Source organism: Oryctolagus cuniculus, chromosome 17, assembly GCF_051225735.1.
Source record: "Oryctolagus cuniculus isolate XC-2025 breed Fujian yellow rabbit chromosome 17, ASM5122573v1, whole genome shotgun sequence".
NCBI lineage: Eukaryota > Metazoa > Chordata > Mammalia > Lagomorpha > Leporidae > Oryctolagus > Oryctolagus cuniculus.
In genome coordinates, this window is record NC_142883.1 from 47528373 (window position 1) to 47548242 (window position 19870).

Consider the following 19870-nt stretch of genomic DNA (forward strand, 5'->3'; position numbering starts at 1 on the left):
ATGTGGGAGACCTGGATGAAGCTCCTGGCTTTAGTTTGGCCCAGTCCTAGTCACTGTGGCCATTTGGAGAGTGAACCAGGGGATGGAAGATCTCTCTATCTCCTTCTAACTCTCTGAAACTGCCTCAAAAAAAAAAAAAAAGAAAAAAAAAATGAAAAGATTGGCTTCTCCACTACACAGTAAATGCTCAGCATCACTTGCTAAACTGAGTTGAAGACATGGTCCCTGATTCCAAGACAGTTCACAGTACAGAGGGGAAACGAGTCCAGAAATAACTGTAATATGAGACATGATAGCAGTTCCACCCGTGAGGTATAAATCAATGCTATAGCAAAGCTGAGCAGAGATGAATTCCTCCTAGGGGGAATCAGGGAAGGCTTCACTGGGGAGATGGGGTTTCATCTGGGGATAGAAGGAGGAACAGAATTTCAACAGGTAACAGGAAATGTGGGGGAGAAAAAAGGTACTCTGGTTTGAAGAACAGTACTGAGGAAGGCCCGAGGGTGGTGAAGGGCAAAGGGTATCTAGGGATAGTAAGAGGCAAGTTAGTGTGTTGTCCAGGCAGGAAGGCCTTAGTGTCTGGACAGGCACTTTCAGGCACTGTCATTCATTCTGAGGCTTTGTGACAGCTCTAATGGGCAGGTGTTATCACCACTTCCATTTTACAGATGAGGAATCCAGCTCAGGGAAGTTAAACTTTGTCTGATATCACATAGCTAGCAGGGGATAGCAGGTGCAGTAGTGGTAGAAGTAGTTGGAAATACAGAGTGGGAACAGACCAGAAAGCCTTAAATGCCATAAGAAGGATTTAGACTTTATTCTACTAGCCAAGCAAAGGTACTGATGATCTCCAGGCAGAGGAGTGGCTGTTTTGGGAAGAAAATGATGCACTGGAAAGTTTGCTGGGCAAGCTATGGACTACACAGCTCTGGGAAGGGCAGGTGCCATTCACAGACTACGCAGCAAGTGCAGCCCTATAGCTGTGTAATGCAGAGGCCTTGCTGCTACAATTCAAGCACACAGCAGTGGCAGCAATGGCATCACAGGAGGGGAGGAAATGAGTAAACAGACAGGATTTGGTAAACTGGATGCAAGGCTGGAGTTTAAGATGTTGCCCTAGTTGGTACCATCTATTAAGTCACTAAATCAATATCTGCTGAGCAACAACTCAACTTGCTGAGCCTAAGTAATGGGAAGGAAGGAGATTAAAAAAAAAAAAAAAAGAAAAGAAAAAAGAAAAAAAAAAGAATGAACCAAAGAAAAATGGTGGTGAGAAGCCTAGAGTGGTCCAGTCAGCAGAGAGAAGCCAAGAGGTTATTAGTTTGTGCTAAGGGAAGTTGGAGGAAGGGGGCTTCAGGGCCCAAAGATACAGGGATGTCAACTATGACAGGGAATGAGGTTTGATAAAGGCAGGCCCTGGGTGATTTCTTCTTTTCCAAATGTTTGTTTATTTTCATCTACTTGAAGGGGGGAGGGAGAGAGACAAAGAGGGAGGAAGGGAGGCAGAGATATCATCTATCTCCTGGTTCACTCCCCAAATGGCTAAAACTCCATCTGGGTCTCCAATGTGGGTGGCAGGGGCCTGAGTAATTGCACCATCACCAGTGCCTCAACAGGATGTATTAGCAGGAAGAGGATCTGGGACTCGAACTGGTTTTCAATATGGAATATGGGCATCTCAAGCAGTGGCTTAATCTGCTGCACCACAATGCCAGTCCCTGCTGGTGATCTGACACAGCACTTTTGTATAACTGCTGGGTTGCAAGTCAAGAAACACGGGTGATGAGAAGAGACTGGACTTTAGGAGGACTGATGGTGAGGGAGAGAAGAGCCACAGGGCAGGAAGAATATGAGCTGAAGGAGGAGCGGTACTGAGGACTGAGGCAGCCGTCACTCTACAAGAGACGAGTTGGGGCCGGTGCCGCGGCTCACTAGGCTAATCCTCTGCTTGTGGCGCCGGCACCCCGGGTTCTAGTCCTGGTCGGGGCGCCGGATTCCGTCCTGGTTGCTCCTCTTCCAGGCCAGCTCTCTGCTGTGGCCTGGGAAGGCAGTGGAGGATGGCCCAAGTCCTTGGGCCCTGCACCCCATGGGAGACTAGGAGAAGCACCTGGCTCCTGGCTTCGGATCAGCACGGTGCGCCAGCTACAGCGCGCCGGCTGCAGCAGCCATTGTGGGGGTGAACCAACAGAAAAGGAAGACCTTTCTCTCTGTCTCTCCCTCTCACTGACCACTCAGCCTGTCAAAAAATAAATAAATAAATAAATTAATTAAAAAAAAAAAAAACAACAAGAGACGAGTTGGCAGAGGTATGTATTGTGCACTGGATTCCAAGGGCAGTGAGGATGTGAATGCATCTAAAGAATGACACATCCCAAGTGATCTTGGTTCCCCTTCCCAGAAGGAGCGATTAGGCTAATATCAGATACCACCACCTATGGAGCGCACACAACGTGCTATGCATTGTGCTCAACACTACACAGGCACAGAAGCAGGTGCTAGCCGGCGCCGTGGCTCAATAGGCTAATCCTCCACCTTGCGGCGCCGGCACACCGGGTTCTAGTCCCGGTTGGGGCGCCGGATTCTGTCCCGGTTGCCCCTCTTCCAGGCCAGCTCTCTGCTATGGCCAGGGAGTGCAGTGGAGGATGGCCCAGGTGCTTGGGCCCTGCACCCCATGGGAGACCAGGAAAAGCACCTGGCTCCTGGCTCCTGCCAGGATCAGCGCGGTGCGCCGGCTGCAGCGGCGGCCATTGGAGGGTGAACCAACGGCAAAGGAAGACCTTTCTCTCTGTCTCTCTCTCTCACTGTCCACTCTGCCTGTCAAAAAAAAAAAAAAAAAAAAAAAAAAAAAGAAGCAGGTGCTGTCTCCACTTACACGATACAGATGAGGAAGCTGGCTCTGAGGAGTTACTTGTCCAATGGCACAAAGCTAGTTAAATGGGGCCTGGACTGCAATCAGGCCTGCCCTACCACATGCACAAGGAGAGGGGGCCACAGAGGGGTCTGGAAACAGACATCCCTAAGCAGCTGAGCACCACGGCTTTCTGCTTCCTCATGCAGTTAGTCTTTATATGCGGCTGCATGACTGGCTCTTCCCTGAAGCCCAGATAAGGGAGATTGAGTTTACTGTGCAAGGGGACGGACCTAGCATAGCCATAAAGGAAACCTGCTGGACTTGAAGCTGTGAGTCCACCAGAGGGCTAATGGTGGTGAAGCAAGTGCATGGAGAGTGCACACTGCCCTGTCTAGAGGGGGTTCTGCCATCACACTGGGAATCCAGTTAAGTAGATTGTGGTTGGGGCCTCCTCTCCCCCTGAGAATTCATGGCCTCTCCATGAGAACAATTCAGGGGAACTTTGAAATCCCTGAACTGTATGAGAGGCTTGTAGTGTGGTGTGCATTTACAGATCTTCACTGTGGCAGGAGCTGTCATCAGAGGCTCTGCCTGCTCCTGGGGCCCAGGATGAGGGCGCCCACAGGCATCAAACATGCTCCCAGAATTGAGCTGGGAGTAAGAAAACTGGCAGGCAGCGCGAGACAGCACATTGTGAGACCCTGCCTGAGAGCGTCCTAACTCAGCTCCCCCATGTCCTGTACAGCCACCACCTCAGTGGGAACCACACCACCCTCTGCAGCCAGGCCCTACCTGGATCTTTTCTTGGCGACGCTGCTGCTCGGCTATTTTCCTGGCCAGAGCCAGCTTCTTGGCTCGAAGTTCCCTGATGTCATCCTCGCCTCCGCTGCCTTCAGCCTCCGAGTCTTCCTCAAAGTCTTCAATCACCACGTCCTCCTCCTTCAGGTGGTAAAGACAAGCAAAAGGGGAGACTGTAAGCCCACAGCACATATTGAGCCCCCTACCCCGTGCTGACTGGGAACATTCTTTGCAAAGGGTCCTACTGTCCCTGAGGGGCTGAAGGGGATTTGAGAGATGTTCCCCTTCCCCAGTTGCTCCCCTTCACACCCCAGGCTGCTTCTTAAGAGGCACAATCACACATACACAGTTGCAGGCCTGTCTCACTCTCTTGGTTCACCCTTGCACATACTCACAAAGCCAAATATTGGGCCTGTTTGCAACATGAAATCACAAATGATTCAAGGGGGAAAGGACAGACAGAGTTAAACCATTCAATTTAAATCTAATTCACACTAATGATCTGATAGCAATCAACTCTGGCCAACAGCTGGGAGTTGGGCGTGGAAGCGCCCTTGCCCCAGACAGCATCAGGGAGCAGATGCTGTAGCTCAGCAGACATTGCCCTGCTTTCTTTTCAAGACCACAGCCTGATGGTGTGGGGGCTGCTGGGCCCCACTGCAGGAATTCACATACTCCAGCCTTGCTCAGCCGCCCACCCAGAGCCTGGGCAGGGTAGTGAGTGGCTGGCAAGTGTAAGGAGCCTCCTGCCAGGTTGGTGGAGCAGTCCCCAGGGACGGCACCGCCCTACTTGCAGCCTTGGCTCTCAGCAGCCATCACTCCCCGGGTGGTCCCAGACTCTATTCCTCACTCTCTCACTTTTGGCCTTGGTCAGTAGAGAACATGCAGCTGCCCCAGAGAACTTCCTGTGGGGGACAGCATGGGTACACAGGGAGTGAAACAGCAGGAGAAGATTCCTGGGTTTCTAATTGGATAACAATGATGACAACAGCTACCATTCATGGAGTGTTTATTGTCGGTCAGGTAGTGAGCTAAGCATTTCTCATGTATGGACTCATTTTATTCTCACAATGGCCTGTGAAATAGGCTCTGTGGCATAGAGAGTAAAGCCAGCGCCTGCAGTGCTGGCATCCCAGGGTGCTGGTTTGAGTCCCGGCTGCTCCACTTCTGATCCAGCTCTCTGCTATGGCCTGGGAAAGCAGCAGAAGATGGCCCAAGTTCTTGGGCCCCTGCACCCATGTGGGAGACCCAGAAAAAGCTCCTGGCTCCTGGTTTGGATCAGCCCAGCTCTGGCTGTTGTGGCCATTTGGGGAGTGAACCAGCAGATGAAAGATCTCTCTCTCTCTGCCTCTCTGTAACTCTACCTTTCAAATAAATAAATACATCTTTAAAAAAAAAAAGGAATGTAGGTGCTGTTATCACATCTATTTTATCAATAATCAAACTGAGGTTTAGAACAGACAAGCTGCTTAAGGTCACTTAGCTAGTGAGTGGAAGAATGGATTCAAAATGCAGGGCAGCCTGACTTCAAAGTCTGTGCTCTCAACAAACACACTGGGCAAACCCACGGAGCTCAGATCCTGAATCCAGAGAAAGCCTAGGTCTGGCCTCAGTGGCTCAGCTTTGACAGACCTGCCCGCTCCTCTCCCCAACTATCCACCTTCATGACAGTATCTGGACGGATTCTCTTGGGTTGAAGGTGGTTAGGGAAATGTGTGGGTGGGGAGGTGATACAAGTGCTTTGTCTCAAGAGAATACAAGGATGGGAAGATAGGTGTTTCAGTGGCATCTCCAAGGAGCTACACCCTGTTAGGTTCATGACAAGAGATTTTCTGAAGCGAGAACTCCCCAGACCTCTCCCAGGAAGCTTAAGTGACTCAGGCTTGCAGCCTGAGGAGAGAGGAAATCTGAGGATGGGGCCACAACTGCTGCTGTCCCAAGAGGCCTCAGGGGTCTGGGGCTCTGCCCACAGTCATCCTTGCTAGACACCATGCGTGCTGCAGTGTCACAGGGCTCACCTCCAGAGAGGCCCAGGTGACGGAGAAGAGGAAGGCTCTCTGTATATCACTTCTCTGTTTGTGGGGTTAACCTGGAGGCAGTGAGAGGAATGGGATGCCTGCTTAGCCCATGGCGGAACATTGCCTCTGCCTACTCTGAACAGGGTACACAGGGTTATCATGGGGCTTGAATGAGGTCAAAGGAGGGTCAGAGAAGCTTGTCTGAGGTTCGCTCAGCTCTCACAGCAAACGAGGAAGTGCTGGGTTATGAAATTACACAGACCAGGGTAAGTAGGGTTTCCCAGGGGCCACTAACCTACAGGGACACAGGAGGCTCGTGGGAAAAGGAAGAAGTGGGCAGCCTGGTGTGGGTCACAACCTCTGTCTGGTCAAAAAGCCTCAGAAGGAAGGAGAGTGTGGCACAGCCAAGATCTGGACTAGAGAGCTAGCGTGCTCTTGTCAAAGTGGAGGGGCCTCCTTGGCTCTGATGCTGCTGCCTTCTCTCTGGGCCTCACTTGCCTGAGTTTCCTGCTGCTGGCTCCACTGGCCAGAACACATTTCTTATTACAGCAAGCCTGGCAAGCTGGCCTTGCTCATTCTCCACGGCCTGCCTCAGCCCTGTAGTATGGGTGAGATATCGGACTGAGGCTGGCCCCACCCCGTGCTTCCCGCACAGTACCCAGAGCTCAGTGGCACTGTTCTCCTCGCCTGACGTCTGGACACCAAGATGGCTTTGGCAACCCCACCGTCTCCTCCCACACTGACAGCTCATTCTTTCCCGTTGTTCCCTGCCCAGGTTTCATGGGGAGAGTCTGGAATCATGGGCTCAGCTTTATCCCTGGAACCACCTCTCTCCTGGAAGCTGAGCCCTGTGTCATCAGGGTGGAGTGGGTTCTCCAGCTATTCTAATGAAGCCAGTCCAAGACTCGGCTGCTCTGAAGACTGTTCCGAAGGTGGCCACTCTATCACTGCTTCAGATCCCAAACGACAGCTTCCAGCTGACATCTGGCTTCCCTGGCCTGGTGCTGATTTCATCCCTGCACCCCGCCCTGCTCCACCGGGCGCTTGAGACTGCTGCGGGCCAAATGACTGGGTTGGCCTATGGGTGACCTGGCCTCTGGCTAGAATTGCTTCCGTCCCTTCCCTCCATCCCACCTAAGGCTCCTCTGTCTTGAACATTGTGGGGGTAAAGAGTGAACCTTCAGGCAAAGGTGAGGTGTGTGTACACCCACACCCAGACACACAGCAGGGCATCTGGCAGCGATACTAAATGCATACACATTCTGACACCATCACACACTCACACTTGCTCAGAACCACACATAGCAAGGCAGTCAATGGTGGTGTTCACTTAGACTGACACACACACCCAGCTCATGCACACCCACATCAACAGTCACCTCCAGAAAAGACACATTATGTAGATGGCAAGGCAATTGCTAGTGGGATTTTGCAGGGGTGGGTACACGGGCTTGCACGCTCACACACATGCGTGTGTGTGCGTGTGCACACACACACAGTCTGGAGTGAAACAAGGGCTACAGGAACAACCAAGGGCAAACAAACAAGAGGAGAATTCCTTAATCACATCAGGATGTGCAGGAGGGAGGGAGGGAACAAGGGAGGGAGAGTAGGCCGGGGGAGGGGGTGATTTTCCACACGGGGCCAGCAATGTCAGTTCTTCCTGTACGTGTGCTGGAGGCTGGAGTTCAGGCCTGTGCTGCACTGAGCTCCACACATCTATAAACTTGATCCTCAGCCTGAACCCTAACACCCCCCTCTCTTTCCTAAGCCTCCAGAGCTGCACATTATTAAACTCTCTTTCTTTCTTTCCCTCCCTTCTCCTCCAATGCAACATTAAAAAGAAGCATCTGGAACTCGTAGCAGAGTGAGATGAAGGTACTGGGGTGGACTGGCAGGAAGGGGCACCACAGAGCGCACTCTTGAGAGGCTGGTTGGTCACGTTAACACAGACACTGCTCTTAGTGGTTATAAATAACCCGGAGTAGAAGCCGAAGCCATGGGCGGGGGAGGGGAGCCTTCCCTCTGCCACAGCGGGCTCTTCCCGCATAGTACCTCATCTTCCAGTTGTTTTCCCTCTTGGCTTCCCATTTCCTTTCCCATGGTGTCTGGGACGGGTGCCACTGACACATATTTTCCACCCTTGAATGCCAGCAGAGGCTCTTCTTGTCCACAAAGGGCTTCCAGAAAATACTTCAGCACTGTGACCCTTTTGCAGTCGGCTGCAATAACCTACAGGGCAAGAGGGAGACAAGAAAAACAGCATTTTCTGAAACAGAAGATGAAGATGAGAGACGCTGTTGGCTGAGGGGCATAAAGAAGTATGTCACAGTTACTGGACGAGGGAGGTGGAGTGGGAGTGGGAGTGAGGGGGTGTGCATGTGTGCTGTAGTGAGGGCCAAAGTCGGCTCAACCAAAGACGTTGTCACAGACTCTCCTCAGGTCATCCCTGGGGCAGCAGACAACCCCAGGACCAATGCCAGGTACCCCTGGGATTTTGTCTTTCTTTTACCAAAGTCCTGATATAAAGAAAGAATAAATGAAATTCTTCTAAGTTTGGTCTGTAATCAACAGAAAGAGTAGGGTGCAAAAACTGGGTCCCACAGAATGCAGCCACGAGTGCCTCTGGCTCAGCTTCTTTCTCCCCAGACGGCCAAAAGGAGAACTTTCAGCCCAAGTGCAAAATGAATGATGAGGGCTTTCTTGGCTGCTCCATGTCAGCCAGATCACGCTGGGCTTCCCCTGACAGGTTCCTGCCCCACCTAAGAGCTTCTCATGCTCTAGAGACTGGGGCCAGGCAGGAAACCATCAGGAGCAGGGAGACAGGCAGAACAGGTGGTGGGTGTTTGGCCAAGCTCTGCTTCTTCAGGATCCACATCGACGGCTCTCATGTGCCCATGCTGGCACATAGACCAGTGCTGAGGCCGTGGGACTGATTCAGCATCTCAAGCAAGCGTCACATTTTAAGTGTCTCGGATGAAGTGCCCACAGTCACCCAGTCTGGGATCCTCCTTTGAGACCAGAAACACATACCCCCCAACCTCCAAACCAGCTGTCTTTGCTTATACCCGTTACCACCCTTGTCCATTCGTGTCCTCTTTCTGACCTCAGAGACTGCTCCTCGCTGCAGCAGGGTACTCACCAACAGAGGGGGGCCCTGGCTGACCTGCAGTCAGGAAGCTAAAGGCCATTCCACAAGGGAAACCCATAGCAGCGGTCACATGTGCCCCCAGGGCTTTGCCTCGGAGACTCCAGCCCAGAGAGCACCTTGCCGCTGCTGCCCTTCACATGCCTCCTCATTTCTGAATGTGGAAGGGACTTTCGGCACTACACAGGGAAGGACTCGTGGAGACCTTTTCTGCTCACCGTCTTACAGGTGCTTGTGCAATCTCCCTCATCTGGACAGTCACCGCTCTGGTGGATAGGACCACAGAGACTACATGGAACCACTCTCATACTTCACTGGCAAGAGCTGTTAGGGCACATCCAGGCACAGAGTAGAGACTGGGAGGCACAGGGAAGCTCAGAGGGGCAGCACAGGGAGTGGGTGCAGCAGGCATGACCCATGTCCTTTGCCACTCTCACTCACCAAGCTCCCATTCCTTCACTGCCCAAGGGTGGTCCCCATTGCCTTTACCGCTCTAGGCCAGAACTCTGAGGCTGAGCCCTTGACCACCAGCACCTGAGAGGGTGACCTGAAAAGCTCCAGGCTACCCAGAAGAGGTGTAGGACACAGCGATCCTCTGGAGCTTAGGGCACCTGGTCCTGGGGTCACCTCCTTGAAGAAGGAAGGAAGCTCGCTTTGGGCCAGGGCAGGTAACCATGGCTCCATTGCGTGTGTTCAAACATGTGATGAGGAAGGCTAGAAATACAGAAGCAGGGGCTACAAGGCATTAAAGAACAGAGCTGAAATGAGTAATGGCCTGGCAGGCAGCACGCACAGTGGCCTCCCTGCATCCCCAGCCTCTCACTTGCAGAGGAAACTTCTGCATTTCCACAAGACTGCCAGTTTCCTCTCTGTGGTCTAATTTTAACCACCTTGTCGTTACAGTGTGTGTCAGCCACCTGACCCCACTATGACCTCTGACCTTATGCCCCAGCTACTGCTTGCACTATGGAGAATTATGTAATGGGTCCAGGACTTTCCTTTCTGGTGTGAGGCTGCTGCCACTGAATGGAGAGGAGGTGGGGGCGAGGAATGGGAAGAGGATTGAGGAAAAGCTTGCGATGGTCCCTGGCCTTGTCTGGCTGGTGAGCACAGGCAACCCTGCGCAGCGTGCAGCAGAAACCTGCCTGGAGAGAAGGGGGTCACCTGGGGGTGCACTGACAGGGGCGAGGGGGCACTGCTGCTGGCAGGGCACGGCCGGTGGCTTGTTGATTGGCTCGGGAAGAGTGTGATGCCAGGCCAAGGAGAAAGGCCACATGTGTGGACGTGGGACTCCTGCCGCTGGGGATTTCCAGGGCACAGAGGGACCCAGGGATGCAGACACCCTGAGCCTGCTCATGGACCAGCCCTAGACATTCAGTAGGGATTGTCTGCCACACAGACATGCAAGCAAGAAAAGCTTCTTCCTTCTTGGTTTTCATTTCATGCCATTCAGAGGGAACCTGGTTTCCTTTGGGACTTGGCCATTTTTCCTTTCCCTAGGGCCAGGACACCCCTGGCTGATTTGCAAAAGGGCTCTAATCCACTGAGGGGCCTAAGCTGGTGCTAAGAAGTCTGAAAAGGATTCTGTTTGGAGAAAGCAAAGCCATCCGGTCTTTGGGAGGTGCTATCTGTCCTTTGTAACCCAACTAGCAGGGAGAACAGCCAAGGCCATACACAATCTCTTAGGTTTCTAAAATGTATTATGAGAGGAAGAAATGTGGCGTTCAAACTGGGGAAACTGAGAGGCAGGATGTCCAGGGCATACCCAGGGGCCCAGAGAAACCTCTGTCTCCAGTCTGCTGGCCTGTCTGTGACAGCATTCTGTCTTAAGGTGGCAGGAATAAGCCCAGCGAGAAGACCTCAGCCTCTCTTGTTCCTGGAGGTCCACAGGAGGCTGATGGGAATATTCTCCTTCACAAGGCCTCCAGCATTTGAGGGGAAAAAACCCAAAAAACAGTTTAAATAAGGTTAATAAGGGCCATCACGATGGAAAAAGTATTTTAAAGCTTCTATGAAAAGCGGATTCCAGGATTATCTCTGCTTGGCCAAGGAAGACTCCCTGGTAGGAGAAGGGTTAAAGCTAGGCTCCCTGTAGGAGGGGAAAGAGTCCAGATGAAGTCTGTGACATAATCCCCACAGTAACTGTTCATGAGCACATTTTTCCATTCTGTATCAATGAAAAGCAGAGAATGCAAGTAGCATGTACATGGCAGCTCCAGGGGAGCCAGGCTCCCCAGCACAAGAGCGAGGCAGCAGAAGCACCCTCACCGGGCTCTAACAGAGGGGGCTAAAGTGCAGCTGCACAGGGGGTGAAAGGGCTGCTGACCAGGGAACACCCTGGGGAACCTGAGAACCTTCTCATTGGCCAGTCCCCCTCCCGAGGGAGACTCACGGCATAGGAGATTATCTAGAAGTCCAAAGTTCATGGGCAGAATGTCTCACATGAATCATTCCAATCAGCTTTCAAAAGAATACTAGGGCTTTAGGTCAGGAAAGTGTGGAAAGAAAGGTACCCAAAGAAAACCCCATCCCCTTCCCCTAAAGCCCATTGGAGGCAGCTTGCCCCACCAGTGGGAACTGAAACCTCTAGCTTCAGGACTCCAGCTATCACCCTGATCGGTCCACACGCAAGGAGCCAAGCAGAAAGGAAAACTGAAAGTGCGATGTGGAGTGGCGACCTGGGGGCCCTGCCTGCCTCAGGCTCAGCTCCTTAGAAAGTCTGTGAGCCAGTACCAGGTGAGTGGGGGCTGGAGCTAAGGAGAAGGTTAAGACCCAAATGAATGCAGGATGAAACCCCTAGGTAGCCGGCGCCGTGGCTCAATAGGCTAATCCTCCACCTTGCGGCGCCGGCACACCGGGTTCTAGTCCCGGTTGGGGCGCCGGATTCTGTCCCGGTTGCCCCTCTTCCAGGCCAGCTCTCTGCTATGGCCAGGGAGTGCAGTGGAGGATGGCCCAGGTGCTTGGGCCCTGCACCCCATGGGAGACCAGGAAAAGCACCTGGCTCCTGGCTCCTGCCAGGATCAGCGCGGTGCGCCGGCTGCAGCGGCGGCCATTGGAGGGTGAACCAGCGGCAAAAGGAAGACCTTTCTCTCTCTGTCTCTCTCTCTCACTGTCCACTCTGCCTGTCAAAAAAAAAAAAAAAAAAAAAAAAAAAAAAAAAAAAAAAAAGAAACCCCTAGGTCGACAGAGAAGAAAGCTGTGGCGTAGCAGGTAAAACCACCCCCTGCAGTGCCAGCATCCCATATGGGCGCCAGTTCGAGACCCGGCCACTCCACTTCTGATCCAGCTCTCTGCTATGGCCTGGGAAAGCAGCAGAAGATGGCCCAAGTCCTTGGGCTCCTGCACCCGCGTGGGAGACTGGGAAGAAGCTCCTGGCTCCTGGCTTCGAATCAGTGCAGCTCTGGCCGTTGCAGCCATTTGGGGAGTGAACCATTGGATGGAAGACCTCTCTCTCTCTGTCTCTCCTTCTCTATGTGTAACTCTGCCTTTCAAATAAATAAATAAATCTTCAACAAAACAAAACTGAGTTCTTGCTCTTGCTCTAGGGTATCTTAGGTGGAAAGGTGGGTAAAAAGAATGATGTTCTATGAAAACTTGTGACTCTTCACACATAGCTACTCGGCAAGGGACAAGCCCAGCCTGGGCACATGCCTAGAAAGGGACAGAAAAGGAGATCTATGCTGCCTTATGGAAGGTGGGGGAGGGTGGCAGAGAAAAGGAATTGAATACCAGACATCACGCTCATGTACTCTGAGCTGCAAGACTTCATGCCTCTCTGAACACAGCAGCGGGGAAGGGAGAAACCCCCAATCTGGTCAGGACTGGTTGGAGAGCTGAACCAGACCTCTGGAAGCAAGCTCTAGGGAATGTGGGACTTGCTCCACTTTTATTGGGTCCTTGTTTTCTCCTAAGAGAGTTTTGGGAGGCACAAGCACCACAGTGGCTACTCACTTTGCAAAATTTCTTTTTCTCAACCTTTGGTTTGGAAGACTCAGAAATTAAACTTGTACTATCAGCCAGTTCTTTTTTTTTCTGGTCTTAAAAAGTCCAGCTTGCTACTGCTCCTCTGGTTAAAGAGAAAAATCACACGGGTTTCCCCAACAAACTCAAGTTTACAGGTTGTTTTTCTTGTTTCCCTAAATGGAGCCAATTATTCTCACATTTGCTGAAACCTTCAATCAAACTTTATAGCTTGTTAATTTTACAGAATGTCCTTAGAGCAAATAAGATGCAGACAGGAAAGTGAAGTCTTGCTGAGATTATTAAGAAACCTTAAAATAGCCTCCAAATCCACCAGCAAGGCTGGTAAAATACAGGCTGCTTGGCTGGCTTCTGAGGTCAATTAGCAATGGGTTAATTATCATCTTTAATGAGCCAAGCCTACAGGACTGGCTACAAGAAATTTAACTCAGACTAACGTGTTTTCACAAACCAGGAACCTCCAGTTACGTACGACTCCCCTTCACAGAAGACTGATGGGTGGGAAGCACAATTCTGTAATGGCCAAGGGTGGGTTGGCCTGAGACGGGGTCTGCCAACGAAAGTTCAGACACGAGACATAAAAAATACCACACAGGGAATCCTCTGGAACTGGGAGGACAGAGGAAATGGTTTATCCACATTCCTAGGGCAGGGGCTTCCTGGCAGGGAGCAGACTCCACAGGCAGGAGGGAAACTGGCCACAAGGATGCATAGTCATTCTGAAGACTGGCGGTAGTTTAAGGAGGCCAAGAGACATCCACAGCCTACCTGAAACAGATGAGCTGGGATGCAGTAGGGAGAGGGAGTCAAAGGGGAAAGAAAGGAGGAACCTGTGCAGGAGCTAACGACAAAGGAGATGCAGGGAGAAAAGCACAGGTCCTGTACTAGATGTGGCTCTGATGACCGCAGGCATGTTGTCCAAGGGACCAACTCACACCAGTATTCCATGTCCCTCACACATCCCTGCTGCACCAGGGCCTCGATTCTATGCAAGGTGCTAAGCATAGGTCACTTCCTCAGTCACTGTTGATCCCAGTGTTCAGTCGTAGCCCTCCCTAGTCCTATGGTTGGTCTTCTGTGCCAGGGGAGGGGGTCAAGAGTTATGAGATGAAATGCTAAAATCACTAGTCAAGCCACAGCAGCTACACTATTCCACATGTCAGGTGCTACCAGCTGTTTTCTTCTGAGCGGAAGTGATGTGGGCCATTGCCCATCAGTTGGCACTGCACACTGGCAGCGAGTGCTCTCAAGAGCAGAAGGTGGGAGCTGACTAAAGGCTAGTGGGGAAGACTTGTGGTGGTGGGGAAGCTACTCCAATTAGATTTTTGTCAATGATTCCAAAAGGTTCAGGTACACGGCTACTGGGAAGATTATGTTCACACTGGATTGAGTGCCAAGAGGAACAGAGCAGCTGTGAAACATACAGCAAGGAGGAAAGTATAGCAGGAAACATGGGTCCATTCTGGGAAGAGGCAAGACAAGGAAGGAAGCACTGAGAGTTGAGTAAGAGCTTGTGCTTCATAGTCAGAGAGACCTAAGCTCAAGTCTTAATTCCCACCTCCTAACTGCATATCCTGTGACAATTTACTTACACTCTCTTGAGCCTCTGTTTGCTCAAGTTCTCTGTAAAGTTTAAAAGGAATGATGCAGGGGCCAGTAGGTTAAGCCACTGCCTGTAATGCTGGCATCCCATATGAATACTGGTTCCAGTCCCAGCTGCTCTACTTCCAATTCAGCTACCTGCTAATGTGCCCAGGAAAAGCAATGGAAGATGGCCCAAGTACCTGGGCCCCTGCCACCAATGTGGGAGACTAGGATGAAGTTCCTGGTTCCTCACTTTGGACTGACGCGCTGACTGTTGTGGCCATTTGCAGAGTGAACCAGTGGATGGAAGATATCTCTCTGTAGCTCTATCAAATAAGTAAATCTTAAAAACAAACAAACAACAACAACAAAAACACACACACACACACACACACACAAACAGAAAGAAGAAGAAATGATGCGTATCAAATATTGAACAAGAAGCCTGGGCCCCCTAAATGCTCTCTCTTTCTGCTTCAGTCTGCTCAGAGGTGGGAGAGGCACTCAAACACCGTGGAGATGTTTGTTAGTGAGATTCAGAGGCAAGATGGGAAGCATGGAGCTGGCACACAACCTAGGGCTAGGGCAAAGGCCTATAATGCTCACCTTGCTGTGAAGCTGCTGAGTCACTTCATTCAGAGCTGAGGTGCCAGACTGAGACCACTCTGTTGGCCACTTGGCTTCTCTCCTGCAGTCCCTCTTCCCCTTCTCCAGAAGATTCCTGGACCTCACCAGGGGCATGAATGCATTCTACAGACTCCAGTGGGTTTTAGATGGGCATGCCACTAATACATATGTTGGAAACAAAACCCTGCAGCCAGTGGCACAGCTATCTTGTCGATTTGGTCCCTTCACAGTGGGGCTGAGTGGTGACTCTACCCTTGCTAATGGCACCTTCCTTACCAAGATTCAGCTGGGGGCTCACACTGTGGCACATCAGGCTAAGCTGCTGGCTGTGACACCAGCATCCCATATTGGAGTGTTGGTTCAAATCTCAGCTGCTCTGCTTCTAATTCAACTCCCTGCTAATGTGCCTGGGAAAGCACCAGAAGATGGCCTAAGAATCTGGGCCCCTGACAATCACATAGGAGACCAGGATAAAGTTCCAGGCTCCTGGCTCTGGCCTGGCCCAACCCTGGCTGTTGTAGCCATTTGGAGAGTAAAGTACCAGATTTCTGTTTCTCCTTCTCTCTCACTCTGCCTTTCAAATAAATAAATCATACACACACACACACACACAGAGACACACACACACACACACTTGGCGGGGGGGGGGGGGAGCTGGCATTGTGGCATAGAGGATAAAGCCACCCACCCGTACTGCTGGTATCCCATGTGGGTGCTGGTTTGTGGCCTGGGAAAACAGTGGAAGCTGACCCAAGTGTTGGGCCCCTGCTACCCATGTATGAGACCTGGAAGAAGCTCCCGGCTCCTGGCTTCAGCCTGGCCCAGCACTGGTTGTTGCAGCCATCTGGGGAGCTAGTCAGTGGATGGAAGAGCTCGTTCGCTCTCTGCCTTTCCTTCTCTCTATAATGCTTTCAAAACAATTTTTTTTTTTAAAGATGCCACTTGGAATGCCCATATCCCCTTTCCAAAAATAAAAAAATAAAAAAAGGACTAAGCTGAATTTTTGCCCCAAGTTTTCCAATGTGAGAGAAATGATGAGACACTTCCCAATATGGCATTTTCTACCTACCTGAATTTCCTGAATTTGGTTGGACATTATGAAGAAAGTCAGAGAGGAGTCAGGTCTCCCCTGGGCAGAGATACCTTATGCATTTTGAACGGTTTCCCCATGGGAAGAGGTGGTTCTTTATCTAGGGCTCCGAATTCTGGCTATAACAGCAAGGTGCCTTCTCAACAGTTAGGGCACCTCAGACAGCCAGCTATAGGCAGCAGTAGCTTGGGCTGCAGTCCAGTCCTGCTTCGACTGCACAGTGCTCTGAGAACAGCCACCCACATTGGCAGGCGCTGGGGCGGATATTGGCACTGCCAACACAAGCCATTCAGGTCTGGCTGGCTTCAGCTAGTCTGAAACCTGGAACGCAGGCACTGGGGCCCTCACTTTCTAAACCAGCAGGGGAGGCTACAAGCTCAGCCCCGGGGGGATGAAAGTGCTCCAGTCTGTCTCAGTCTGCAAACACCCACATGCAGTCTGCTGCTACACTGCCAGTTAGTTCTGGGCTGGGAGCGCTGACTCTCAGGCTTCTGTCACTCATCTCAGCTACTTGCTCATTTGCCATCAAGACAGCCAGGGCCAGGAGGCTGCTCCTTCCCCAAATTTGTTTTTAGTTTTATTTTATGTGTGGGGGAAGAGTGCCTTTTCTGAGACATCCACAGCAATCGGCACATTTAGTTAACATTCCATTCAGCAAATATTCATTAAGTGCCTACTGTGTGTGAGGTATTGTTCGGGTCCTAGTGATTCTGAAGAGAACAAAGCAAAATCCCTGTTCTGTGTGTGGGGGTGGGTGGGGTCACATTCACACCAGGTGCATCAGAAGACTCTTGGGACAGGCATCTGGCCTAGCGGTTAAGACACTGTTTGGGACTCCTGCATCTCTTATGCCTGGGTTCAGGGCCCAGCTTAGTTCCCAATTCCAGCTTCCTGCTAATGTAGACTCTGGGAGGCAGCAGAAGATAGTTCAAGTAGTTGGGTCCCTGCCACTACGTGGACGACCACACTTTGGCCTGGCTCAGTCTTGGCTGTTGCAGACATCTGGGGAGTGAACCAGCAGATGGGAGCTTTCTGTCTCTCTGCCTTGCAGATAGAAACACATTTTAAAAAAAGACTCATTCTGGTAAGAGAAAAATATATGTCCTTTCCCCATTATCCATAGCACTCAGGAAGGCAGAAGGGAGAAGAGGGGTTCCTTGCAGAGACCTGGAACACTGCTCCTTCATTCCTTTCTGGCTGATGTGTCCTGAGGACGTCTGCAAGGAGACTTGACTTGGGCTCAGCTTTGCTACAAGAGGAAATCTCAGTCTCCCCCACTGTGCTCCACTCCTACCCACCCTCCCTACAGTCACCCCTGTTATTCCCTAATCTTGACTCTGGCTACAGGAAGCCCTGTTTGCCATCCTTCTGCAGGGCATCTGTTCCCTCTGGCACCTCTAAACTTCACAGATGACCCCATTACCCTACAGTGACTTTACCTTTACGGAACCAATTAATTCAGTCCTAGTCTTTTATTCAAGTTTGGTGAAAACTCTGTCTTTTCAAGAAGCCAGTCAGCTACTGTCCAGCCTGCTGGCCAACCATTCAGAAATCTTTCCTAGGGTACTACTGGGTAGCAGGAACTATTCCAGCTATCCTGGGTGCACAAGAGAAGAGGGCAGATGCAATTCCTGACATGACAGCACTTTCATCCACAAAGGACTCCACAGTGACCTGACCACTCGAGGCGTGTCCCTTTGGCATCTGTGAGTTAGGCCTACACTTCATCCATCCTCTCTGACCCCACTGGAAGCCCTCAATATTGACATCACTTACACATCAGAAACCAAGTGACCTTACCCTGTGTTTAGAAAAGGCCTCGATAACCATTCAGAGCCACAAGAAAATGTCCCCCAGGAATCTAACCTTTTCTTGAATACTACAGGCAGAGAGGATTCAAGTTGCTGGTGGGGGCTGGGGGGTTGGCACTATGGCACAGCAGGTTTAAGTTCCAGCCTGCAGTGCCAGTATCCCATATGGACACCGGTTCAAGTCCCAGCTGCTCCACTTCTGATCCAGCTCTCTGCTATGGCCTGGGAAAGCAATGGAAGATAGCCCAGATCCTTGGGCCCCTGCATTCTCATGGGAGACCCAGAGGAAGTTCCTGGTTCCTGATCAGCTCAGCTCTGGCCATTTCAGTCATTTGCGGAGTGAAGCAGCAATGGAAGACTTCTCTCTCTCTGGCTCTACCTGTCTCTGTAACTCTTTTTTTTTTTTTTTTTTTTTTTTTTTTTTTGGACAGGCAGAGTGGACAGTGAGAGAGAGAGACAGAGAGAAAGGTCTTCCTTTGCCGTTGGTTCACCCTCCAATGGCCGCCGCGGCCGGCGCGCTGCGGCCGGTGCACCGCGCCGATCCTGTGGCAGGAGCCAGGATCCAGGTGCTTTTCCTGGTCTCCCATGGGGTGCAGGGCCCAAGCACCTGGGCCATCCTCCCCTGCACTCCCGGGCCACAGCAGAGGGCTGGCCTGGAAGAGGGGCAACCGGGTCAGAATCCGGCGCCCCGACCGGGACTAGAACCCGGTGTGCCGGCGCCGCTAGGTGGAGGATTAGCCTAGTGAGCCGCGGCGCTGGCTTTTTTTTTTTTTTTTTTTTTTAAAGATTTATTTATTTATTTGAAAGTGAGTTACATGGAAAGAGGAGAGACAGAGAGAGAGAGAGAGACAGAGAGAGAGGCCTTTCATCTAATGGTTCACTCTCCAGATGGCCGCAACAGCCAGAGCTGTGCTGATTCGAAGCCAGGAGCCAGGAGCTTCTTCCCAGTCTCCCATGTGGGTGCAGGGGCCCAAGGACTTGGGCCATCTTCTACTGCTTTCCCAGGCCATAGCAGAGAGCTGGACAGGAAGTGGAGCAGCCGGGTCTCGAACCGGCACCCATATGGGATGCCAGCGCTTCAGGCCAGGGTGTTAACCCACTGTGCCACAGCACCGGCCCCAACTCTGTCTTTCAAAAAAATTAAATCTTTAAAAAAAAAAAAAGATGCTGGGGAACGTTTTAAATAATCATTACTTAATATGCAAGAGATACAGAAGTGATTTTTATCATTAATTGCATTAACAGATTTTTCTTTTCACTGTTGATTTCCAGTCCTGATCATGCTGTGTCAGAAGCCTGTTATTATCTTGAATCTACAAAAATCGTCTACCAGGAGCCTGTTCCATTTTACTCTAACTGGTGGAAATGTCTATCCTTTTTAAGCCCATATGTGCCTCAGAGCTATTTTTCTTTTTCTTTTTTTTCCTTTAGATTTATTTATTTATTTGAAAGAGTTACAGTTGGGGGAAGGGAGAGAATTTTTCATACATTGGCTCACTCCCCAGATGGCCTCAATGGCCAGGGCTGGGCTAGGCTGAAGCCAGGAGCCGGAGCTTCATCCAAGTCTCCTATGTGGGTGGCAGAGTCCCAAACACTTTGGCTATCTTCTGCTGCTTTTCCCAGGCCAATGGCATGGAGCTGGGTCAGAAATGGAGAAGCTGGGATACAAATTGGTGCCCATGTGGGATGTTGGTGTCGTAGGTGGTGGCTTACCTGCTATGCCACATCTCCAGCCTCAACTGCTTCTAATTCTGTTCTCTAGGGCCACATAAAATTGCTGCTACCTGACTGGCTTCACTTCAGTTGAGGCCTTCTGTGTTACACTTCTCCAGGAAGACAGTCCCACTTCCTCAGCTTCAAGTGTTCAGCTTCTTCTCAACACCCTGCTTGTTCTTTCACTAAGACTTTCCTAAAACTAAGGTGCCTCCTCTGTTGGTGGGAATGCAAATTAGCACAGCCATT

General features: G+C 51.2%; 1 protein-coding gene across 6 annotated transcripts in view; it reads right to left on the bottom strand.

Annotated features, from left to right (window-relative positions):
- The window catches only part of SMG6 (SMG6 nonsense mediated mRNA decay factor), a 261637-nt gene that overhangs the window by 14452 nt on the left and 227315 nt on the right, over positions 1–19870 (bottom strand). For 5 of the 6 annotated variants that reach the window (XM_002718880.6, XM_008270916.5, XM_051824499.3 and 2 more), the window contains 2 exons: positions 7723–7899; positions 3644–3790 (listed from right to left, as the gene is read on the bottom strand). In XM_002718880.6, the coding sequence (XP_002718926.1) occupies positions 3644–3790; positions 7723–7899 (324 nt within the window). Of the gene's footprint in view, positions 1–3643; positions 3791–7722; positions 7900–19870 lie in introns of those variants that run through there. The other variant, XR_016223920.1, reaches the window with a different exon arrangement.